The sequence below is a fragment of the Rhinichthys klamathensis genome, unplaced genomic scaffold, assembly GCF_029890125.1.
Source record: "Rhinichthys klamathensis goyatoka isolate OS25496 unplaced genomic scaffold, OSU_Roscu_1.1 h1tg000314l_1, whole genome shotgun sequence".
Lineage (NCBI taxonomy): Eukaryota > Metazoa > Chordata > Actinopteri > Cypriniformes > Leuciscidae > Rhinichthys > Rhinichthys klamathensis.
The window spans coordinates 936,001-960,675 of record NW_026606832.1 but is presented as its reverse complement, the minus strand read 5'-3'; the positions used below and the strand labels follow the sequence as shown (position 1 = coordinate 960,675).

Sequence of the window (24,675 nt, the reverse complement as noted above, 5' to 3'; positions counted from 1 at the left end):
AATTAGCAAATCAAAGCCATTTTTACAAGGTATGTCATGTGTAAAAGGCAGATACATTTGGTTATTTTGTAAACAGATGTTAAATGTATGTTTTAGTATGTCACAGGCAAACGAAACCGCAGCTTCTGTTGTAACCGAGTTTTTCATCGTGGGCTTCCCTGGACTTCTGCCCAAATACTACAGCCTGATGGCAGCATTTTTGTTCTGCATCTACATCGCTGTAATCACTGGAAACTCTCTCATTGTGGTCCTGTTTGTGACTGAACGCAGCCTCTTTAAGCCTATGTATATTATCATGCTGAGTTTGTCCTTGTCTGATATTGGTTTTTGCACAGTTGCTCTGCCAAAAGTCATTTCTCGCTACTGGTTTAATGACGGTTATATTACCTTATATGTTTGTCTGTTTCAAAGGCAGCTGATTCACTATTTTGGGACCCTAAACTCTCTTATTATGATGATCATGGCTCTAGATCGGTACTTGGCGATCTGTTACCCACTAAGATACCCTGTTTTAATGACTAACCGTACTATGAGACTTTTAATAGGGCTTTCCTGGGTTACTGCAATGATTGCCCCAACCATCAGCTTAATGCAAACAATAAAACTGCCATTCTGTGGGCCAAATATGATCGCTCATTGCTTCTGTGACTCTGGGGCTATAAACCAGCTCGCCTGTGCAGATATCAGCCAACTGACCCTCATTGCCTATGGTGTAGCAATGTTTGTGCTTCTCGTGCCATTCTCTTTCATCATCTTTTCATATGTATGTATCCTGGTGTCTGTGCTTCGAATAGCAAATGCACAGGGTCGTATGAAAGCCTTTTCTACCTGTACCACACAGCTGACTATCATTATTATCTATTATGTGCCACGTTTCATTGTTTACACCAGTTCTACCATCCCTAACATTCAGATAAACAGCAGTGAGAGGATCGCCCTGGTCATGTTCTACAGTCTGCTTCCACCACTTGTGAACCCCTTCATCTACTGCATCAGGATCAAAGAAGTCAGACAGTTCTTTCTCAAATGGTGTGTTCAGAGAAACAGGATGATTCTAAAAGTCCATAGGTTCACCATTTCTAAATGAGATCATCTGCCTATTATATGTTTTGATGCATGCATACGCATACATGTTATTTTTATATTGTTATGTATTTACAATATTTGTTAATATTATAGTCATTTTCTATTGCATACCAATAATAAATTGTATTATAATAAATGTGGAAGGCCATTTATCTCTCACAACTCAATAGACAAGTTCTTCTCTCTTTAACACAGTAGCCCTCAATGATGATTTAACAAAAAAAAAAAAAATGCTCAGAAGATTCAAGATTGAATAAAGAGACATAATGGAAAGTTGCATGTCCTGCTGCCCTTATAAAACATTTTTTTATAATTACATGTGTTCAGGTTTTTTGGCTTCTTTAATTAAAATACTAAATGTAATATTTGTGCTTTAAAAAATCATGGAAAGTAGCCTATATCATATATTTTAATAAATAAATAAGTGACGATAATCGATTCATTTTCAGGAAAGCTTTCAAAGTGACAGCTCTTCCGTAGGCTACTTGTTATTGTTTTGGTAACATTTATATTAATAATCGATTCTTTAGATTATCTGTAAAGTCTTCCTGTAAGACGGAGTGGAGGTTAACGGTTTTCATTAGTGTTTCAAACTTATTAAAATTAGGTAGCTTGCATGCTGTGTTATGCTCAAATAAATTAAAATAATTCAAATCTGAACAAACTGTCAAATTACAAAGAACGGCGCCAATCTCATTTGAATAAAGTAGGCTAACATTAATTGATGCACATGACAGTGCCTGCTGAACAGAGAAAAAAAAATATTCTTACCGTGTGCAGTTTATTTCTGTGGAAGGCCGTGGATTGTGTACTCTTTAGATTCCCATGTGGTTTGGTTTAAACTTGATAGGCCTACTTGCCAAAAAAAAACTATCGTTGTAATTTAAGGGACCGTTAAACAATGTTGCTAGCTTCTCGTGATTAAATCCATGTTTTGCATTACAATAAATCGCGTGTCTTGGTGTATATTTGCACTACATTAAAATATAGTTCTTAAAAAATATTTTGTATTAGATCAAAAATATGTTTCCACTAGGGGGCGCATGGCGGCTGAATTAATAGAATCCTTTATTTAGTCGCATTAATTCATGTATTTTTTTTTATCTAATTTGGGATATTTCTGCACAAAAACAAAATTGCAATGAGGAATATAAACATTAATAAATACTTATAAATAGATATAGATTAAAAGTATAATACATTTTTTATGTGATTTTAATGGGAGGTGTAAGAGTAATTACCATTTTACCCGCAAGGTGGCGCAAAAAGTTCACAGTAAGAACGATATTTGACATTCGTGGCCTAAGGGAGAGATTTTGCTGTTTGCTGTGTGCTATCTGATGTTTTTATTAATAAAATATAAAAGAGAAGCTAACATTCAGGACTATTTTTTATATAGTCCCTTTTAGAGTACACTATTTTTATATGTTTTTGAAATAAATATCTTATGGTCGCCGATGCATTTGTTTGATCAAAAACATTAATAGTGAAATAACGCCATGAATTTAGGGATAAGGTTAGGTTAAGGGCAAGGGTTCGGGTTAGGCACTTAGTTGTGATGACTTGGGTTAGGGTAAGGAACTAGAGATTGCATTGTCAATGAATGTCCTCCTCACACATATTGTGTGTGTGTGTGTGTGTGTGTGTGTGTGTGTGTGTGTGTGTGTGTGTGTGTGTGTGTGTGTGTGTGTGTGTGTGTGTGTGTGTGTTCACTACTCCTAATGTGTTTGCACTAACTTGGATGGGTTAAATGCAGAGGACAAATTCCAAATATGGGTTACCTTACTTGGTCTCCACGTCTATTCACTATTGTGTACCTACTATTCACTACTTGTGTACCTACTTAACTATATTTTGGGGACCAATTTGTACCCAGAAGTGACCAAATACCTCCCTTTAGGGACATCCTCATTTGTAAATCTGGTATAAAAAATCAATTAAAGGTTTTTGAAAATGTACAAATGGAGAAAGTTTTGTGTGATGGGTAGGGTTAGTGTAAGGGGATATAATATACCGTTTGTACAGTATAAAAACCATTAGGTCTATGGAATGTCCGATTTAGATAGCTAAGTAAACGTGTGTGTGGTCCAGGTAAACCCAACATTTTGAGGACAAAATATCCACATAAAGATGGCAATATCTGAAATCTTTGTCCGTGTGGGTAAAATTTGTTGGCCCCATTAGGGAAATCAGCTGTCTGTCTGTGTGTGTGAATAATTTAATTAGTTAAAATGCTTTCTGAAACACAATATAGTATTGCATAGAGCAAGAAAGACAGTGTTTTTATTTATAAATATAGTGCTAAAATCCAAACAGTTAGGATTTCAGCTCTTTGTATGAATTTATAGCCCTTCATTCATTATAAGCAATCTGAAGGTGAACACATCAAGCAATAAGCAATTCACTTCAATATTCTGGATTCTTTATTCAGTTTATAGATGTATTTCCATTTGTAGTTTAGAGAATGAAAGCATTAGTTTTATTTACAATTATATTTTTTAAAAACTTCAGCTCTGTACAGATTTGAACCCTGATAAGGACCAATATTTTTCAGACCTAGTGCGGTGTTAAAACACAAAAAGCAAAGACCACATAAACAGAAAAAGACAAAGGAAGAAAAGAGATATCAAATTATGAACATTTGAAGAAAAAAAAGAAAACAGTACAGTAAATTCTTCAGCCATTAGAGAGGGGTTTGCTGCTGTTAAAGTACATGACATTGTCAGCATCTCACTGCTCCAAATGCTAATGTGCTAACTGTTTTTAGACTATCATACACTAAACACCAATATATATCAACAATCTATAGTTATGTTCTCTATAAGATTCATATTAAATATACTCTACACATATGTAACCTTCGAATACAATTCCCATTTGGAAAAAATATTAAAAAGGGAGGAGAAAGAAAAATTACACAGATTTAGAAATGAAACAGCTCTTGTTTCTGTATTGTGCAAACAAATTTTATATCTAACAGGGATGGTGGAATAGAAACCAAGCCAAACTTCATTCCATAGTTATCTTCTGGCTCCAAACGCAAGCATTAATTTACACCACCACACTTAGAAAATAAAGGGATAAATCTTACCCTTCCTGAAAGAGAGCAGCTCAGATGTATCTAAAGAGGGCAGACGCAACACTGTTTGACTGTCAAAACACAGCCGCAAATGTCACTGTTACTCACTGTGGATTATTTAGACTTTCCATGAATGAATCAAACCAACATCTGGAGATCTACCTTCCTGCAAATTCCTGACTCCTGCGCTCAAAACACACCTGGACAGGCTAATCGAGCACCGGAACTTGTTAAAGCAGGACGCTGGATCTCCATGACCAGAATGGGTCATTTAAAACACATGGAAACATATAATAAACATTTCTAAAACGTTCATCAGGCACATCAATACTTGTTCTCCTGCGCTGGAATCAATAGACTACATGTGACGATTAGTATTTTATAGGGAGGGCGTGTGTAGTGGAGGTTAAACCGCCAGTGAAGCGTGTGCTATTATTTCAGATGTAGATGACGACATGCCTTTCAGCCTCCGCACCGGATCCGAGCCAAGCTTGGTGAGCGTTTAACGTGAAAAGTTCATCAGACCCTGTGTAAATTAATTTCCCCCTCACACGTCTCCCTCCTGAGAGGAAGAATCAAGGTCTCTTCTTCCTCACTGAATCATTCATGTTTACCATGTGCAATAAAAAACAGAGAAACAAGGGCCTCTTCCGTGTGCAAACCGGTAGAAAGGGAAGGAGTGAGCGTCTGTGTGTGAAAGTGAGCATGATGAAACGAGTTACAGGTCTGCTGGGTGTACATGAACGTAGAAAGACCAGAAATGTGTGTGTGAGGGTGTTTGGCGGGATGCGTCTTATCATCTGCTGCTCTCAATGTTGATTTTCTTGACATCTTTTGGCTTCAATAAGGACTATGCATTCCCCGAGCCTGGTCTCGTCCTCTCTCGGGTGTGATGTTTTTTTTTTTCCTTTCCAGGTGAAGTGAAGCTCTCGTTCTGGTCAGGTGTGGGTAGTTGTGTTTAAGCAGCATGGACGAAGGGTGACAGGACACACTCATTCTGAGGGATGAAGGGATGTATTTACAGGATCACACAACAGTTGCTCTCTCCAGTCTTCTCCCGGTTCCTTTGACCTGAAATGAAAACACATGCAGTTAATACTACTGCTCAAAAACAAAACAATAGTTCTGTTCCAAAACCATAGCTGCCTACCTAAACAGAATTTTAAGGCATCATAGGCATTCTGTTTTGTTCTTAGAGAGGCAGGCAACATAGTTATGTTTCCTTCTAAGATTCATATTTTATTCTGCATATATTCTTTACACAGAACACAATCCCAGAATGCATCCTTGAAAAGCTTGGTGAAGGATGATGGGCAAAGTGAGAGAAATGTAAGTAGATATCATTCAATATAAAAAGGTATTGTTAAAAACTGTTTAAAAAGACTATTTTAATTGTTTACGGGTGTGAGTTTGGTTATAGAATACGGTTGTCACTCTCGTAAATAACTGAATTGTGTGTGAACGTAACCGTATTAAGGACTCAAATACAGGACTGACATCCGTATTCTGCTGCTGTGTGAATGTGGCCTATTTAAAAGGTTCCAAATCAAACATTTATGAGGTTCTTTTTCAGTGACTTAAAAGGCAGCTACCCATGTAGGCAGCATGGAAGCTCACTAGGGTTTGGAACACAGCCGTTATCTTCAGTACTGATAAATAAGACAGCAGGACCCAGCAAAAGATCCGTCAATACACAAAGTGCTTCAGCATACATAAATAATGATATTTTTATTACTAAAGTAGCAATTGAAGACTTTTATAAAATTGTATTTTATTTTATTTTATGTGGGATTTACTTCATTTTATTTCTGTATATTTAGTTTTATTTCACATTGTAATATTAATAGTTTAACAAGGTACTATGTAATTGTAAGTGGTTTAAACATTATTTGTATTTATTTAAGGTTTAACTCTTAAAAAAATAAAAAAAAATATTTAAAAAAAACCTTCTATATTTAATTAATGTTTGTCATTATCAATGAATTCACCTGAAAATTATTATAACCACTTTACAATAAGGTCTAATTTGTTAACATTAATTAATGCATTAAATAACATTAACTAACAATGAACAATATATTTTTACAGCGTTTATTAAACGTCGTTAATGTTACTTAATAAAAATGTTCTTGTTCATGTTAGTTCACAGTGCATTAACTAATGTTAACAGATGCAACATTTGATCGTAATAATGTATTAGTAAATGTTGAGACTAACATTAACTAAGATTAATAAATGCTGTAGAAGTATTGTTCATTGTTAGTTCATGTGTTAACTAATGTTTTTAACTAATGTTAACAAATGAAACCTTATTGTAAAGTGTTAACAATCTTTCATTTAAAGTGTCCCCTCAAACTTAAATTAATAACCACAAATATATAATACACATACATTCTCATATTTATTTCTATGTTGAAACCATACTTCAATAAATAGTGCATCACTTTTTTCATGAAAATGGGCCTTCAATTCAGCATTTCAATAAAAATTGTTAAAAGGCTTAAAACTCTAATATGTCAGAATACGCTCAGCAAACATTAAATTCAGTTATTTTTCTTCCTATTTTATCACCAACACTGTCATGTGACGGTCTTTTATATTTTGGTGATACAATACTTTAAAACCTCTGAAAGACATTGCCAGAGGTTGAGAATGATCCACATATAAACTGGTGATTTTTGAAGAAAGTGAAGGCTGCAGTTAGGCAGGGAGCGTGTGAAAAAGTGAAGGAGGACTGGACAGAAAAGAGAAAGGGCAGAATGGTTACCTTGGGAATTTGGCTCGGGCAGCGTCTCTCTGGCAACTAAATGCATCACTGTGGTTTTTCCGAGAGGCAGTTTTAAAGCTGCAAGACACAAGAAAAAAAAAGCGTTAGACTGAATGGACAAACAAGAGACTAATGCAGCATTAGTGATACCATGGATAGATAGATGGCATAGATAGATGGCATCTATGATACCAAAGTAACTTTTCAAGGGGATAAAGTCATAGGACAGAGGAACAAGTTGACAAGTAAACCCCTGGATGAGAGAGCAGCATTTTAGCCTGTGCCTTATTGCGAGCCGTCACTGAGGTTGAGACCACTGCTGCTGCCTTCTGCCCCACAAAGTCTCTGTCTTCATGCCTTGGTTCTCTTTAATCAAGAAGGTGTCAGCATGTATTATCAAAGTGACACTTCTTTGGCAAACGTCAATCATACAGTAGTTACTCAACTATGGGAAAAGTTTGCCCAGGCAAAACATCGCAAAACCCATTATATATGAGTAAATAGTAAAGTTAAACTATTCACATGTCACAAATATTTATAAAAGACAAAAGAGACCGAATTTTAAGTCCCCATGAATTCAGAATTGACCATACTTACTTTGTTTGCCTAAATTGATTGTTTTGTGGTGAACAATTCATCCATGCAAGTCAATCCACACAAAAAAATTTTTTGACTTCGTAATCTTTAATCAAAATCTGAAATTTCCCCCTCCCCTCTGCATTGGAGGACCTTTCCTGATGATGTAGGTTTGACGGTTTGGGTGTCTGCTTAACATCCGTAACCACGCCCCTCCAACTGACAGTAGACAGGCGGAATGAAAACACCTACTTTTCTACATCCAATCAGGTGCTAGTTGGAAAAAAGCCACGCCCACTATTTTGCCTCATTTAGTATTCTGTTTCTCTCGGAAATACGTCACAACACTGGAGAAAAGTCGTTTGCAACTTCCGGTTCACGGGGACTTTAATAGTGTATTGAGAGGAAAACATGCTTCCATAGTTGTAAGTACTAATCACAATTTAGCCAAGATTGCCTGACAGACAGACATAGAGATGACAGACAGATGTACGAGCAACACAAAAAGACCCTGGATGTTCCCTGCATGAGTTGATGTGCGGTAGGTTGAATATAAAGTGATTGATTTTGCTCTCAGCGCGTTTGCCGCATCATGCATATTATTACAAAGCAAGAAATGGAGGGAAAGAACATGAAGTATTTCCCAGAAAATGTAAGACATATATATATAAATATATATACACACGCATGCATTTTCTTACACACATTCACAAACCCACTCAATCTTTTATTGTTGCTCGAGGGATGGGCAAACAAATAAAAAAAAAGATTCCTGTTCACGCCCAAAGAATTTCCTCTCCTCCCTGTTTTCTTTCCCTGATGACAGGTCTGTCGGACAGTGCTTTCCTGCTTTCATAGACTGCTCTTTTCCCTCAAAGCTAAATGAAAAACTTTATTCTGCTGAATTGTAAGAATATTTCTAAGTTAATTTCATGAAGTGAGATTTTTCATGACTTGAGAATAGTTACTTTTATGTGTATTGGGACAGGGATTTTGGGGTACATCCTTACAATCAGCTGAACTGTGATGGAATCAAACTGCACCCTGGCCCGAAATAGACCAAGACACAGCCAAAATAAATATCTGCGCAGTCATAAAAGTCCAATGGGACACAGCGGCCAGGCAACTTCTTATCGGTCAGACTCATGATTCGGGACTGATGAGAATGATTTAATGAATAATCAACAGTAACAGAGCATGTGTGATGTGATATAAATAATGGTAATGAGGAGTGTGGGAGGGCAAGCTCACCTCCTAGCGTCACATTGCCGTGTAGGAATCGGCCCTGGTAGATGAGGCGCAGGATGTTCGGACTGCTCACTTGTTCCTCTTCCCAGTCTGTTAAAGACAGAACGAATGAGAGGCATTCATTTGTGTTGTACACAAAATATACAAATCTGAAGCCAACAAGAGACAGACCAAAATGTAAGTTATTATGCACAGAAGAAAGAAAGTCAAAGGTTTGGAACAACATGAGGGTGAGTATATGAAGAGTAAATTAAGAAAAACTATTTTTCTTTTTGGAGGCACTTTTCTACCCGTCTCTCCACATTACTCATTCCTTCGTTTTTCACATCATTCATTTACCCATTCATATGACCCACCGATCTCTATCATTCTTGACTCATTCTTGAATCCAAATGGTGGCTCAATCACAAGACTCAAGTGATGGTCATTCTGTGTCCTCGTGAGGTCGAGCTCTGCTGTGCTCGTCTGCTATGAATAAAACTCTGATTCAATCCCAGACCACCCCGATGGAGTTTACGAACTGTACAACAAAGAAAGCCTTTCTTTTCACAGTATTCCTTTTCTTTTTTTTCATCAGTATTCTTTAAAATTAAGGGCTGATGACTTTCATAAGAGCTATTCAAAGCAAGAATTAAGTTAAAATTACATAAACTTGATTGGAGCAAGAAATTGTGTATCATTCCTGCTAAAAATGCAGCCTAAGTTGGCTTGCTGGTCTCAGACTGGCTTAACCCTCTGGGGTCCAAGGTGTTTTTGGGGTCCTTGAGATGTTTTGACATACTCTGACATTTGTGCTTTTTTCAGTTGCTTATAAACATATTACTGGCAAATGTGTAATTACACTCTATTTAGCACACACAGGGCTACCATAATGTGTTATCAACATGTATGTACATTTTTTTATTTTTGAGAGAATATTGTTTATGCGTGGTTATTGAAAAAACTAAAACTTAAAGTTTCTGAAATAAGGCCACAAAACACATACTAAATATCTGTCCACAAGACTTTTGACTAATGGATGTTGTCGCCTAGAGTTTTTTCTTCAAAATGATCTGAAAATCATCCTGCCTTATCATTCACATAAAACAATAGATTGGTTTAAATTTAAAAATGACACTTTTTGTTTGGAAAGGCAATATGCGCAGGGGTGTGACCTGCTGTGATTCACACCTGAGAAGACAATGGGCCCGCATAATGAGCGCATAATGGGGCTGCATACTAATGACCCTTTCATTCAGGTGTGTCACTGAGCCACAAGAATGCAATGACAATATATATATATATATATATATATATATATATGCCTATATAATACAAAATTGGTTCACAGTTCCAATTATTTATTTATTTTTCAAATTGTGCTTGCAAATTGTATAATATCAAATGTAAAAAATTCTAGTAATTGTGCAGTTAATTATCATACTGTTTTTACAGAAAGTTTGGGAATGTATCCCAAATGTGTCACTAATAAAACACAATACAAATAATTTAAAGAGGAGGCTTATATTGAGCTTTTAAGATTTACCTAAGATTTATTTATATGTAGCCTACATATATTTTTGCTATTTTAATAAAAAGGTTACAATTACAACAACAATTAAAATTTTAACTATATTTCAAATTTAATATTTCTTTGTATTATATACTAAAGTATACATTTTATCATACATATTTCACAGTTGCGGATTAATTAGTTTGAATATAGCTTACAATCGAACAAACAATAACAATAACATCTTAGCAAACAAGCTTTGATGTGGCAGTATTTTACAGTAAAAACGACATCTTGTCTTTCATATGTAACATATCGTTTTTATGATTAGGACATATAAATGTTAATTTGCAGTTTAATACGTTGCTTATACAAAAATATTTTATTTCAACATATTTCAGTCGATTTTTACTCATCTCAGTATTGGAATATAATTAGGTAAAAGCTGTTCATTCATTCACACACAAAAACGCGATTCAAACAGTCTTTTTGTTTACAGACACTATTCCATATCGCGATTAGCACAAAGCACTTGAAAATAAAGAATGTACCTATTCCTCGGCTGGATCCGTTGCTCCTCCAAATGAAACTACCTGTAGCCTACTTCTGAGGTAAGTTTTTCCAGGATTATTATTAAGATAGTACTATTATTCCTCACAGCATCGTAATATGAGTCTCTTTCGGTGGTTATCCAGCTGATGTGGGCGTGGATCGCCTCAGAGCATTTGTGTTTGAATAGAGCGCGCGCTCCGTGGGCGTGGTCAAATTAACTTTAATTAGCTGAGACGAGAACGACTATCATCTCTCTCTTTTCGTACAGATTACATAAAATGAGAAAAAAAATTGTATATATAAATTACTTCATTTAAAAGAAGATAATTCAGGCTTCATGCCTGTGTGCCTGTATACCTGTTTGACTGAGTATTTGCAGAGTTACAGATGATTTTTCGGACGCGTTTCAGAATGGACTTCACTGACAGAGAGAACGCAGAACGCGCATCATGTTTATTTTTCTTTATTAGGCGAAAAGCACAACACTTTGTTTTTATTATGAGGTTCCACAAAAAAAATACAAACTTAACAGGATCGAATGATGTACAACACTTATATGTAAGATCAAAATTAACAGAGTAATTTGAGTCTCTTTTGCACTGATAAGGAAAAAAGTGAGCTGGTATCGCCGGCGAGACCGCCGACCCCAGAGAGTTAAGATGGTTTAGCTGGTCAGTTAGCTCCGAAAACGACAAAACAAGCACGTTAGCTAGCTTGACCAGACTTAGAGAGCAGATATCCACATATTGGTATTTATTGGTAAAAATGATGGTAAAATCATGTTTGTTTGTTTTCTGGACATTTACCAAAGTAATGGCCCTTTATTTTTGAGGCTCTCTGGAGTACCATATAACTACATACAATAAGAATATGGATATGAATATGCTAACCATTCAGGTAGCATACACTACAGTTAAAAAATGTGGGGTCAGTAAGATTTTTGTAATGAAAAAGAATTGGATACTTTTTTATTCAGCAAGAATGCCTTAAAACTGATGAGTGACAGTGAAGACATTTATAATGTTTTAGAAGATTTCTATTTCAAATAACGCTGTTCTTTTGAACGTTCTATTCATCAAGGCATCATGGAAAAGAAATTGTGGTTTCCACAAAAATATTAAGTTGCTAATAAACAGTTAATAATAATCAAAATAAGAGTAAATAAATATTAACTGTTTCCAACATTGATAATAATAAAAAATGTGTTTGAGCACCAAATCAGCATATTAGAATGATTTCTGAAGGATCATGTCATGTGACACTGAAGACTGGAGTAATGGCTAAACAACATTACTGGGGGTTTTTTTATCAAATAAATGCAGAGACTTCTTTAAAAAACATTAAAGTCCCCCTGTGGTGAAAATCAAGTTCAATGTTGTTTATATGTCTATATGGTGTTTTTAATATGGTTTAAGACAAACCATATGCAAATTCATAAGTCACCACCATTGCCGAGTCTTTTCTCCTTAAAACTGCAGTAAACCAAAGACAGTCTCAAAACCGCGGTTTGAAATCGCTGGTGTTTCTGACATCACAAACTACCTTGTAACCAATCAGGTCAACATGTGATCATCAACGTGTGGATCTCTGAGCTGGTGTGAGTGAGTGGAGGCTCATTTGCTTATTCATAGAACCGCGTATACTAAATGAGGCAAAGGTGTAGAGTTACATTCAAGCTATTTTACGGCATGAAGAATTTTTTTCAAGGAAAAAAAACGCTTAAATGTCATTTTGGTGATCAAAGATTAGTTTTAAGGGATAAAATGATTGACTACAGGGGGACTTTAAACATCTTACCAAACCCAAACTTTTGAACTGTAGTGTATATATCAAAATACCATGGTATTTTACCATCACTGCACCATGGTACTGCAACAGTATGTTTTTAACAGGTTAGTCAGGTGGAAAAAGCTAAACTTGAGCTTGTGGCCAGATCCCTGAAAGCACTTGCAGTTTCAGATGGGTTGCCAAGACAGTGTAGAAACAGATGAAAGAGTCTGTATGCCATCTGCTCTACTCTACAATTCAGAGGTAGTACTAGAACAGTATCTGTGGAATATTTGAATGCAAACCACATAGTCCTCAGGCACAGGCGGAGAGACGGCCAGACAGATGTATAAACGCACAAACTCAGATGCTCTGTTTTTTCCCCTGAATAATGTCATTGACTTTAGGTCAGTGTACAGTGAGTGGAATCTAGCTCTGCATGGGATTACCACTCGGTCAGACTCAGATTTGTCTGCGGCACAGATTATCTGAAAACAGAAAAAGGTTGTAAAGAGGAATCTACTCAACGGCAGGAAACAAAAGCCTGAAAATCCTTCACAAGAGCCAACAGTTTCTACTGGGGGATGCATTCAAAACAATATGTGAGTGTTTTAAGATGTGATCATCACACACCCATTGGCCAGTTGTCGTACACGTGCTTGGCGATGTCGGCCGCGGAGTCGTTTGGCGAGAACAGGAACTCTTTTGTTTTTCCACTCACCAAGATGAGCCTCAAGTTGATCTGAAAAACAAACACAAACACAATAGAGCCGTTAGAAGCTCGGTCAGAATCCACACCACACTTCCTCATCATCAACACGAAATGGCATTTGCAACCCATTTTAACTTGTAGTGTGATGTGAGTTTCATACCAGAATGGAGCCAGAACTGAATGTTAGTTTCCTAAAACAATACCTAAATAGCCATTATGTTATTCGCAGGCCTACATTGAATCTGTGCACACAGAACTTTGGAGGAAGATCTGCATATTTTCACAGAATTAAAACGCCTGTCAGACACAAAGCTTCACAATCTCATGACCCTTGTGTACATTCATTTATAAACATGACTAATTTAATTTATTAAGCTACCAATAACATTATAGTATTTATATTTTTTTAAAGAATCTTTTTTTTCTCTTAAGAATCACTTCTGAAGGATCATGTGACACTGAAGACTGGCATAATGGCTAAACAATATTACTGTTTTTTTTATCAAATAAATGCAGACTTGGTAAGTTTAAAAGACATCTTTAAAAAAAATTAAAAAATCGTACCACCCCCAAAATTTTAAACTGTAGTACATATATCAAAATACCATGGTATTATACTGTCACTGTTGCATGGTACTGCCATCTGTTTATCAGATGGAAAAATACTATTAATTAAAAAAGCCTGTCAGTGTCAAAGCTTCCCAATCTCATGCTCCTTGCATATTCATTTATACAATACATTGACTAATTTGATAATGATTTTAGCTACCAATAATATAGTATGGAGTTCTCAGTTTCATTTAACTGCAAAAAAAACACATTGGTTTTCATTATTGAGGGGAAAACTGCTTAACATTAAATACAAATAAATAAATAAAAATAATGAAGATGGGCGGTTGAGAAATTATTTCATAAATCTTTTATATAATCCTCCACTTTATCCTTGCGAATGCAAACCACCAGTGATTCAATCAGCACAATTATGCTGTTTGTGCAAGCACTCGAGCAATATCATTTGCAAAAAGTCCATTATCATATTCATTCACATCCCAGAGTGTCGCCCATTTAAAAACAAAAGAATAGGATGTATCAAACTGAGAGAGAGAGAGACGGACAGGGCTCGGGGCAGTGCATGTCCAATGCACGTGTGTTACTATGCGAGTGTCATCAGAAGATCCAGTATTAAGCTCCTCCCTCTATACGCACACACACATTGCCAGCTGCAGTGATGTAACAGAGTGAAAACCAGCAGATGGAAACAAAGATCCTCCTAAGCACTTTATAGAATCAGATTAGAGCCAGGAGCAAGAGCCTGCGCACTCAAACAACTCATCTAAAGATCACAACACACACACAATCTTAAGTCTCCTCAAAGGAAAGAGTATCAGTCAACAAACAGACGCACATTCATGCACAACAATGGTTGGTTGATCACGCCGACATTCACATGCAAATCTAATTTAGGCTCGGATTAGTATGTGGCTATTTTATGAAGCCACCACACAGGAAGGAAATACCAGAGGATATCTACTTATCGCAATATTTCTGTACACATTTTTGCCAATTCACTCCTCCATTTCAGAGCTTTTACAATACTTATGCTGAAAAAAAAAAACAGAAAACAGAAATAGTGTACGGTGCAAAGAAGACCTGTTTCCTCAAATTAGTATTCGTGTCCTCCAAATGTAAAGAGATGAATCCTATACCGGTATTTCAATAAAAAAAAAATCTATATATTGTGAATAGTATTATTTTGGTAAATATGTCAAATATACACTCTCGTTAAAAAGTTTGAGTCAGTAAGTTTTCTTCTAAGAAATGAATACTTTTATTCAGCAAGGACTTACTAAATTGATCAAAAGTGATAAAAAAACATTTCCTGTTTCTATTTCAAATAAATGCTGTTCCTTTGAACTTTCTATTTCATCAAAGAATCCTAAAAATAAAATGTTTCCGTTTCCACAAAAATATAATGCAGAAGTCTTTTGTGATCAAATAAATGCAGCATAAATGTAATATTTAAGCATCAATTGGCTGATATTTGGGTTTGTTTGACATTACTGGCATTGATTAACAGACCAAACTGTAATAATGCATCGATAAAACATTGATTGGCTTACATTTACTAACAGCTTTAGTGATTAATAAATGTACATTATTTTTTCAAATATTTGCTGTGAATTTCAAATAAATACTGATCATTTGCTAAAAAGAAATAACCCATTTAAATTACATTACATACTACATCTAGCCCATACTTTATTGCATTGGTTATCAGTATTGGTGCTTCAACTAAAAATTAAATGAAAACACACTTTTTTTTTAATTCGTTGTGAACATTTTTGTAAAGAAAAAAATGACAAAGAAAAACAACCTGTTCCACCTTTCCTTTCCGACGACATCACAAAGTCCTCACTATACAATACTCAATGAACAAAATCTAGTCCAACCCACCATTTTTTCCTCCATGAATATGCTTTCACTCAAAATGCATCACATTATGAAGTAAAAATGGGTTGTTGTTTCATGTTGACTCATCTGACTGCCACTGGTTATGAAGAAACAATGTTTAAATCAAAACATAAAATAAGTGTGTCATTCTCCCATATGGACTCACTCAGTGAGTTGACAATCGCCAGCTAAAAACATCAGGATGGCAGTTCTAACCATAGATTTGTACACACAGAATCCACATTGGACCGCTCCAGACACATCGGCACGCCCGCCATCTTGGAACGGTCAGCGTGTTGTCACTCACCTCACAGTAAGAATCATTGATGCCACAACATTGCGCAGCTTCTGGTTATGAAACCACTGAGATTTAAATTTGAAGAAATGGGATAACCTTTTATGGGTGCGAATGTGTTGGTTTGTGTTTCTATTTGTATTATAACTCAATATATTACAGGTTTTTATACTATATGGTAACTTTTTAATGTTGTGTTAGCTGACACCTTCGTCTTATTGTATAGACCTTATTCAGACAGAGCAGCGCCATGACAGGTATGAAAGCGAGGCTGTGAGGGATAGACTTGTTAGGGTTAGGGTTTCAATGGCATCTGCTGTAAAAAGCTGAATAAAGCTCAGATAATAAAGCTTAGATCACTTATGATTTTCCACAACTTATGCTGTCTGGAGTTTTATGTCTACTGAAGTTTCTTGGAAAGATATTTTTGGCAGTGTTCCGTCTGTAGAACAATCCAAAAACACAATAAATAACAGTATAACCCACTGATGAGATGTATCATGTCCATCCTTTCATTCTCTTTAAAAATCAAAGATGGCGCTGCTGTTGAATAAGGTTTATTTTGTTAGTTTAGCTAAATCATCTGCATTACAGATATAGATATTCATTCATGGCTCTAACTACGGTTGCAGACGCACAGTAAACTTAACCTTGAGTGTTCACAGACTAGAGCCCGACCGATATATCGGCGGGCCGATATTATCGGCCGATTTTAGGCATTTTCCTAACTATCGGTATCGGCATTAATAATGGCCGATAAATGAATATTTAAAAAAATGCGGGTGCGGTGATTCATGTAAGGGTGGCGCTGCCAATAAAGCACCTAAAAGCTGTCACAAGAACTGGCAAAAGTAATGATTATGAACACAACAAATATAGCAAGGAGACATTTTAATTGTTTATTAATAAACAAGTGTTTTCAGTCAGTGTCAGCCAAAGATGAAGTTGACGATGGTGACTCGCGATCTTCAGTGAACGCGTGCCAGAGAGAAATGCACATTTCATACGATTACATGAGTCTGTCTGTCTTTCGTTTTGAATTGTTCTGTTTAAAAGTAGACATTTCAATATAGATATATTTCTATTCTCAGGTCTATACGCTGAGTTTCGGTTCATGAGACGAGCTCCAGTTCACCCGCAGGCGCCTCCGTGTCGAGATTATCTATCGTCTGCTAAATTTACTTCTTATAAATTAAATCCAGATAAATGGCTGATGAAACATTGATTAAAATTAAGATACAATTAATACAAAACGAAATTAACTTTGAAACGAAAGGTTTTGTGCTTTCTGTTTGATGTCTATGTGAAAGTTTCAAAGCATTAGTGCCGCTTTCAGAGCGCTCACGTCCGTAGTGCTGAACTGTCGCGTCTGTAACATTGTTTTTTCCTCATAAATGCGAACACGAAAAATAAAATAAAATGAATATTTTATGTAGCCTGAGGAGACTGAGAGCCAACCCCTCTTCATCCGGTGGGTAGTAGCCTACTTGTGATTTGCGCAGTGTAATTCACAGAATTGATTTCTCTGCTACAAGCCTCTGTCACGTATTGTGTGAGCTTGTGACTATTGCAAGCGCGCAGCTGAGAAGTCCTGATTATATTGTCTGCTATATTTAGGCCTACTTCTTATTTATTAAGGCAATTGGTTGATGAAACATTGATTAAAATGCGTGGCGCGAGCGATCTCCGACAGTAAACTGATTCTGCTTTGTCTCGGGTAAACAGCTGTTGCAACGCGAGCAGTAACGGCCGCGTCCGGTGTAGACACCGTGTTAAAGCTCATTCTGCCTGATAACGCTACGTTACAACATCAAGCAATATTCCAAAAATGTATATAATTATAACACTTTATAAAGGGCCATTTTGCATTAAGAGTAGCCTAGTTTCACGTTTAGTAGGCTACATTTTGCTTACTAATTATTTAAAATAGTATAAAAGTACTGTACATATGTAATTAAAAACGTTTTCATTATGATATTATTCATTTTACTTTAGTAAAAAGATCTGAGTTCTTCCTCCACTGGTAGAGACAGTGGCGCAAAAAGTGGGTATGCTCTATATGCGGCGCATAGGGGCGCAGCACCATGGGGGGCGCCAAAGTGATGGTAAAAAAAATATATATATATATATATTGTATTTTCTATATGTAGCTGCTGTTGTGCGTTTCTTAATCATTTCTGCATTTCCTCAATATTATATAAAATTTTAGAGGACTAACAGGCTAGAGTAGGCGCCCTCATGGAGAAGGGGGGCGGGGTAATATCGCGCGAGCGCCGTGAGCGCTGAGCGAGCAGGAGGAGTTGGCCGTCGAAAAAGAGGGATAAAACAAAATGCTCGGGGGCTAAAAATAGAAAAAGAAAGAGGGAAAAGGAGATGGCATGTCGATTGATGCGACAGCAGCTAAATAAGTGCATGGTGAAAGCTAACAGGTAGGATTTAAAGTGCGACATCCTCCAGGCATGCAGGCTATCTATCTGGCCATCGGGACTACCGGGAGATTCCCGGTGGGCAGACGTGCTTTTTCGGCCGATAGCCTACATCTCATACTTTTTTTCTTTTCTTTTTTCTTAACGGCCCATAAAACTCGTACATCGGCGGCCCATTCGTTTTTTCTTTTTTTTTGCGGCGCTGGGTTAGTGCCGGTGTAATGCATTGGTCAAATAAAGTCAGCGTTATTGTTTTTCTTTCTGACCTGCCCATGAAACATGTCATCATGTGCTTATCTCTTTCAAATATAGACATTAGTACAACACTAATTATGAAAGTTTCCTTCATTTTTTAGTGCATTTCTTTTATATAGCCTATGGCTATTACTATAATGGGATTAATATTATAACTATTTTAACTATTTTTACACTGGTATTGCTGTTCCAATGGAGCTTGTAGCTTTTTTTAGGGGGGTTCATTACTGTGTAGTAGTGAAATGTAGACAGACACTGCAACTAAAAGAGGTTTGAATTTTTCTGTTTAATTTTGCACCCTGAATATGGGTTGGAGCTTTTAATTTTGAACTCTCAAAGTGCACCAGACTGATGAATTTAACATTAAAGAACACAAAATTTTCTTACGGGGGGGCATGCCCCCGAACCCCCCTCTGGGGGACAGAGGTCAACCTACCACAATTTTACCTAAAATCCTGTGAGAAACACTGGTATTGCTGTTCCAATGGAGCTTATAGCTTTTTTTAGGGGGGTTCATCACTGTGGAGTATAGTTCAGTTGTATTAATAAATGACAATTTTGTACTTATATTTTTATCTGTTAGCTCTCACTCGTTCCTACTCACTTATTACATGGCACACTTATTTATTTATTTGTTTTGGAGGGGGAAAATTATTGCTGCATACCCCTCTGACACTGGGTAGTTGCGCCCCTGGGTAGAGATTAGAGGAATTAAGAGTAAAAATAGAAGATAATAAGGTTTTGTCAGTGACACTTTTTATATATTTATTGATACAAGTTATGACTAAATTAAAAGACAAAGTCGTCGTTAGTGAAGATTATGCAACAGTATTTAGAATATAATATAATATAATATAATATAACATGCAATGCAAACTAGTTTGGTTACAGCTCAGCTGTATAATTCTCATTCTATCATTCCCCCTGCCTCCATTACATATCTGTGTCACACAAGTGTTTGATTACCACATTTGAGTGATCATTGCAAAACGTGTTTATAAAATATATTTATTCTGTTTATAGCTACTGTGTAAAGTACCCATCAAAAGTTTGTACACACCAATAGGAAAGTGTCCAAACTTTTGACTGGTATACTGTACTATAATACACATAAATAATATTGCTACTGTATTATAATATACACATAAATAATATCGGCCGATATATCGGTATCGGGCTTTTTTACTCCCTAATATCGGTATCGGCATCGGCCCCCAAAAATCCATATCGGTCGGGCTCTATCACAGACCCGCTTTGACCGTTCAATATGGTGAAAGGCTTACGTACAGCGGCCCATAGAAACAGCCGCTAATGAGGCATCTATGTTTATATCTATGGTTCTAACACAATGGAACACCTCCTAGTTTCCATAGAGATGGTAACCGTGGCAGCGGCTCCTCCATGAGAGCGCTGACCTGAATCACCTGCAGGCAGTCTTTCTTCATCTGTCTCTTTCTCTCTCTCACCGTATCTCATCTTTCACTATGTCACTCCATCTTCTCCACATCTTTGTCTAATGATGACATATCATCTTCACCTGGTGAATGCCAATGAGCAAAACACTGAGGAAGCTGATTTATACAATGTTTCCAGACGTACACAGAAAGGAGGAAGAGCCGCTCTAACCGCAGAAATGTGTTATGCTGGGATACGTCTGCTCGAAACATTCCTCCTCCATCCATCTCCTTGGTGAGCAGACAAAATCTCACTACGACGTAATACGGCATGCAGCACTGCCTCCAAGGAACTAAAACAACAACAAGCTCAAAAAACATCCGCCGGGGAATGATTTCATAGGCGAGGGCAACGCTGGTACTAGTTTTACCCAGGAGCAGGTGGTTCCCTCTGAGTGAAGACAGCAGTTGCTATGCCAAACATTATTATACCACTCAATATTTATCTCTACTACTGCATCCTCACAGAATATGTTCACCAATCCCAGCATAGGAAGACCCGGCTCCCCGCAACCAACCCTGCAGGGGGAATGTTTGATGTAATGTTTGATGTAATCACCCCCTAGCGCTCTCCTGCACAAACAAACGCACTTTCTTAGGGACACAGGCGACACGTAGCATGTCCCTCGTGAGGCTACAGGCCGGCGATGGGATCTCCACTGTGGTGGAAAAATTTATACAACAGAAACACATAAAGGACAACAAAGGCTGTGCCAATACAGACATTAGATGTAGAACTTGTTTATCAGGCACAGTTATTGGCGGATGCTGATAATCTTAGCTGAATATTGAAGATTTATTGGTCTGTTGCCATTACGATCATGCATTTTAGTAGATAGCATGATATAACTGCAATTTTGCAATGAATAATAATGAATTGTGACACCTGTATTGTCATATGGCACTGCAAGGTACTAAAATAACACCTGCAATAGTCTTTCCATAGCTGACATGTTGAAAACAGATATGTCATCCAGAGCAGGTGTCTCAGGTTTGCTATAGTTACAAACAGAGCGTGAAGTACTAGAGATTTTTTGGAGGGTTGTAGCTTTTGGGTATCACAAGTTGAGCAGGAGATTCTCTGCTTTAGAAGGATAAACAACCCGGTGGTTCTGCCAAGAGACAAAGAGAAGAGAGAGAGAGAGAGAGAGAGAGAGAGAGAGAGAGAGAGAGAGAGAGAGAGAGAGAGAGAGAGAGAGAGAGAGAGAGAGAGAGAGAGAGAGAGAGAGAGAGAGATGCTGACAGTAATGAGTGTGTCAGACAGGACATCTGAACTAAAAGCAGCCACAACAAATGCTGACCACAGTAGATGTGACATGTCGACCGGCTTTGACCATCCCAGAATAGAGGTCTGCCAGATTGTTCTGGGAATGACATTTATGCAATAGGGAACAGACACACACTCACAGCACTTACGCAACCACACACATCAATGAAAACAATATTAGAAACGTTGCCTCCAGCAGGGATTTGTCCGTTTTGGAGAGAGAGGAAATTAGTGAGTTCTATGGCGAGGTCAGTTATGTCTGTATAAGCTGGTTAAAGAACAATGATGTAGCGTTCCAATACAAAAACAAGTCACCTGCAACAAGGAAGAGCCATTAGGGATTAAAGACCACACAAGCCTAATGCAAGTTTAGGATTGTTGATCCGTGTCTTATTAACAAACTCAGGACTTAATCAAGTTCACACCACAAAGACTTCAAGTGAATGGATCATGAAGTGTCTCCAAAATAGGACCCCATTTATACCTATATTAAAGGTTGTATCAGCGATTTCAGGCCCAAAAATAAATGATCACATTCATCTAATCTTTCCTAATGATCCGCTAGCTGCCCGGCCCATAATCAGGCTGTCAAAAAAAACGCGTCTCTGTAGGCAGCCTAGGCTCTGAGATCTGCACTCAAAACCAAAATAAACAGGTTTCAACCAATCACCGACAGGGGCGGGTTTTGCTCGCAACAATAGTAATTGTAATATATTAAGCCGCAACAATAGTAAAAAGTAAAGTAGTTAGACATGGCAGAGAACAAAAATGCTCTGAGAAAACCACTTAGCCCAGAAATAATAATCATTCCACTCTTCATTAGTAAAGATACCAATGAAGTTTCACACTGTTGTAAAAATCACTATGGCCTTATTATACTGTATAAAATAAAGGTAAAGTAGTATATTATGATTACATTTGGCTAATCAGCAAAGCTTGATAATACAGAATTTAAGTTGTTTAGCTGATATTTTTACAGACCCCATTGCAAAAAAATATTACATTTAATTTACACATATTTTCTGTGTTAGAATAGAAATGTATACTATGAACCATGTATTATACAGAAAGATTATAATTATTGTAAAAATATTTATTTTGTTTTATAACCATTTTTTTACATTTGCCATGTGTTATTTTTTGTTTATATTTTACATATAAATTCATAACACTGTTTAACCGCGATTTGTTGCAACCCATCTATCTACACTTTGTTTTGACTAACCTCATCTATATTACTGTAGATTACTGTATCAGGTGTATAAGGTGGCATATTTAAACCAGCCGAATCAGAAAGTTAAATTTGCATGTGTGATCAGAACATCCTTATTGTCGTGCCCTGCTAATCTGTATGAAAAAATAGCCAATATATCCATGCGTCACTCAGACAAACTAACTAATCATATAAATAATATCATGAAAGCTCTGACCAATAATCTTGAGAGAGGTCTTTATGCTTTAAGCATGTCGTAGTCAGACAGAACAGATAAACAAAGAATCAACACAGAATTGAGAAAATATGATCAGACTGCTCAACAAAAGATTAACATTTTCTCTTTCTGTCTACTGAAAAATCCATTTCACTCTGCTCAGTGTATTCGGAGTCTGCTTCTGTGTGCGAATTCAACCTCAGTCATAAACAGACGAGACAGAAAAGGGAAGCCATCCATCTTCCCCCTGACAGCACAGTGTTGGTTCAAACAGTGTCATCTCTGTCTATGTCTGCAGGAGTCTGTGATGTAGTTGAGACCGAGGTGGTTTTGAAGACTGTGATCACACTCACTCATCTCTATTTCATCAGTCAGGCCGTTAGTGGGATTTCCCTGCATATCTGAGAGAGTATGAAAAAGCTTCTCAGAGCATCTCATTCTAAGAATGGAAGTGTCATTTCTTTCCTCAGTTTGAAATTAGGGTTTACCATACCTATACCTAAACTGACTGTCTGCATGCTTTAAAGGTGCTCTATGTAACTTTTAGCGGCCTCTAGTGGTGATGTTTCAGACTGCAACCAAATTTTACAAGAGCGCTCGTGCTCGAACTCATAGACAATACCGTCTATTACGCAAATATCTCGGCTAATACTAGACGGATTCGGCGAGCACCGAGCTCGTTGAAACCATCTAGTCGAGCTGAAAAGAACCATATAAGTTCCATAGTGTTTGGTGGTGTTTTCGCGGAAATATTAGCAGAAAACCATCGGGCGCGCTGCAAAATTGCGGACGCCGGTGACGTCACGATCTTTGAAGAAAATCTCTCGTATCTCTGAAACGCAAAGACCTAGAGAGCTCAAATTCGGGGGAGGAGGTCCCAGGGGAACCCTTGCCCGAACGCTAGAGTGGCAGGCCTCGGGGATGCCCCCTACCGGATCGCCATTCGCTGGGACCCCCGATTTCGAACGGCTATAACTCGGGGAGCCGGGCGAGTTGGACCTCGGGGGTGGGCTCATTCGAAAGGCCCCGTCCAGCACTACGAACGATTAGAGTCTTGGGAATATTGATCAAAGATTGACTGAGATATAAGCCGAAAAACGTGCGCCTTTAACCAGACGTAACTCCCTGATCGTCTACAATAGACTGTATAAGGAGTAGGGCTGTCAATGAATATTCTAAATTCGAATATATATTCGAATAGTTTTAAAAAACAGAAATTCGAAGGTGAAAATTAATATTCGAATCATGTGGAAAAACACGCCCGCGGTAGCAGAGGCGCGGCTGTCTGCTTTGCGAGTGGCCTAAGCTTAAAATGTAAAACGCATTTTCCAGCTGCACAGCTAGCACAGTGAGTGTCTGGCTCACTCATTGGCTGTGCTGCGGCAACTGCACATCCAATGGCACGGGCACCCCCAACGTGTGCGCCAATGAGCTAGCATTACATCAGACACGTCAGAGCCCACCAAGGGGGCGTGGCCAGACGCCCTCGAAATAGCCATAGTAGCAGGCTAGCAGCAGTTTACCACAGCACAGCTCGCTCGGAGCGTTCAATGTCGGTTCTATATACTATAAAACTTCAAATAATGTTAATAATATTTGTTTCAATCACCGAATGAAGCCTGCTATATTTAGGACAAGAGTCGCGACCTTAAATTGCTTGCACAAAACTCTTGATCAGCACTCAACATTTGTTTATTGTTGTTCATTTAAACCGTTATGCGCAGAGAGCGTGAGGGGCGAGAGAGAGAGAGAGCGAGTGAGTGAGTGAGTGAGTGTGCCTGCGAGTGCGAGCGAGAGTAAGGTCTGCGGTCTGGCCAT

At 37.5% G+C, this 24,675-nt stretch overlaps 2 protein-coding genes across 2 annotated transcripts in view; one reads left to right on the top strand and one right to left on the bottom strand.

Annotated features, from left to right (window-relative positions):
- The first annotated feature begins 40 nt into the window (after positions 1-40).
- LOC130105333 (olfactory receptor 2AT4-like) lies at positions 41-1,087 on the top strand. The gene has a single exon (XM_056271321.1). It carries the CDS (start codon positions 77-79, stop codon positions 1,085-1,087), a length of 1,011 nt encoding a protein of 336 aa, XP_056127296.1. The 5' UTR covers positions 41-76.
- A 3,905-nt stretch (positions 1,088-4,992) lies between these two features.
- Positions 4,993-24,675, bottom strand: part of ubl3a (ubiquitin-like 3a) — a 33,698-nt gene continuing 14,015 nt past the window's right edge. The window contains exons 2-5 of the mRNA XM_056271301.1: positions 13,201-13,309; positions 8,760-8,846; positions 6,933-7,010; positions 4,993-5,236 (exon numbers count right to left, since the gene is read on the bottom strand). Coding sequence (XP_056127276.1) covers positions 5,184-5,236; positions 6,933-7,010; positions 8,760-8,846; positions 13,201-13,309 — 327 coding nt within the window. The 3' untranslated portion in view covers positions 4,993-5,183. The remainder of the gene's footprint in view (positions 5,237-6,932; positions 7,011-8,759; positions 8,847-13,200; positions 13,310-24,675) is intronic.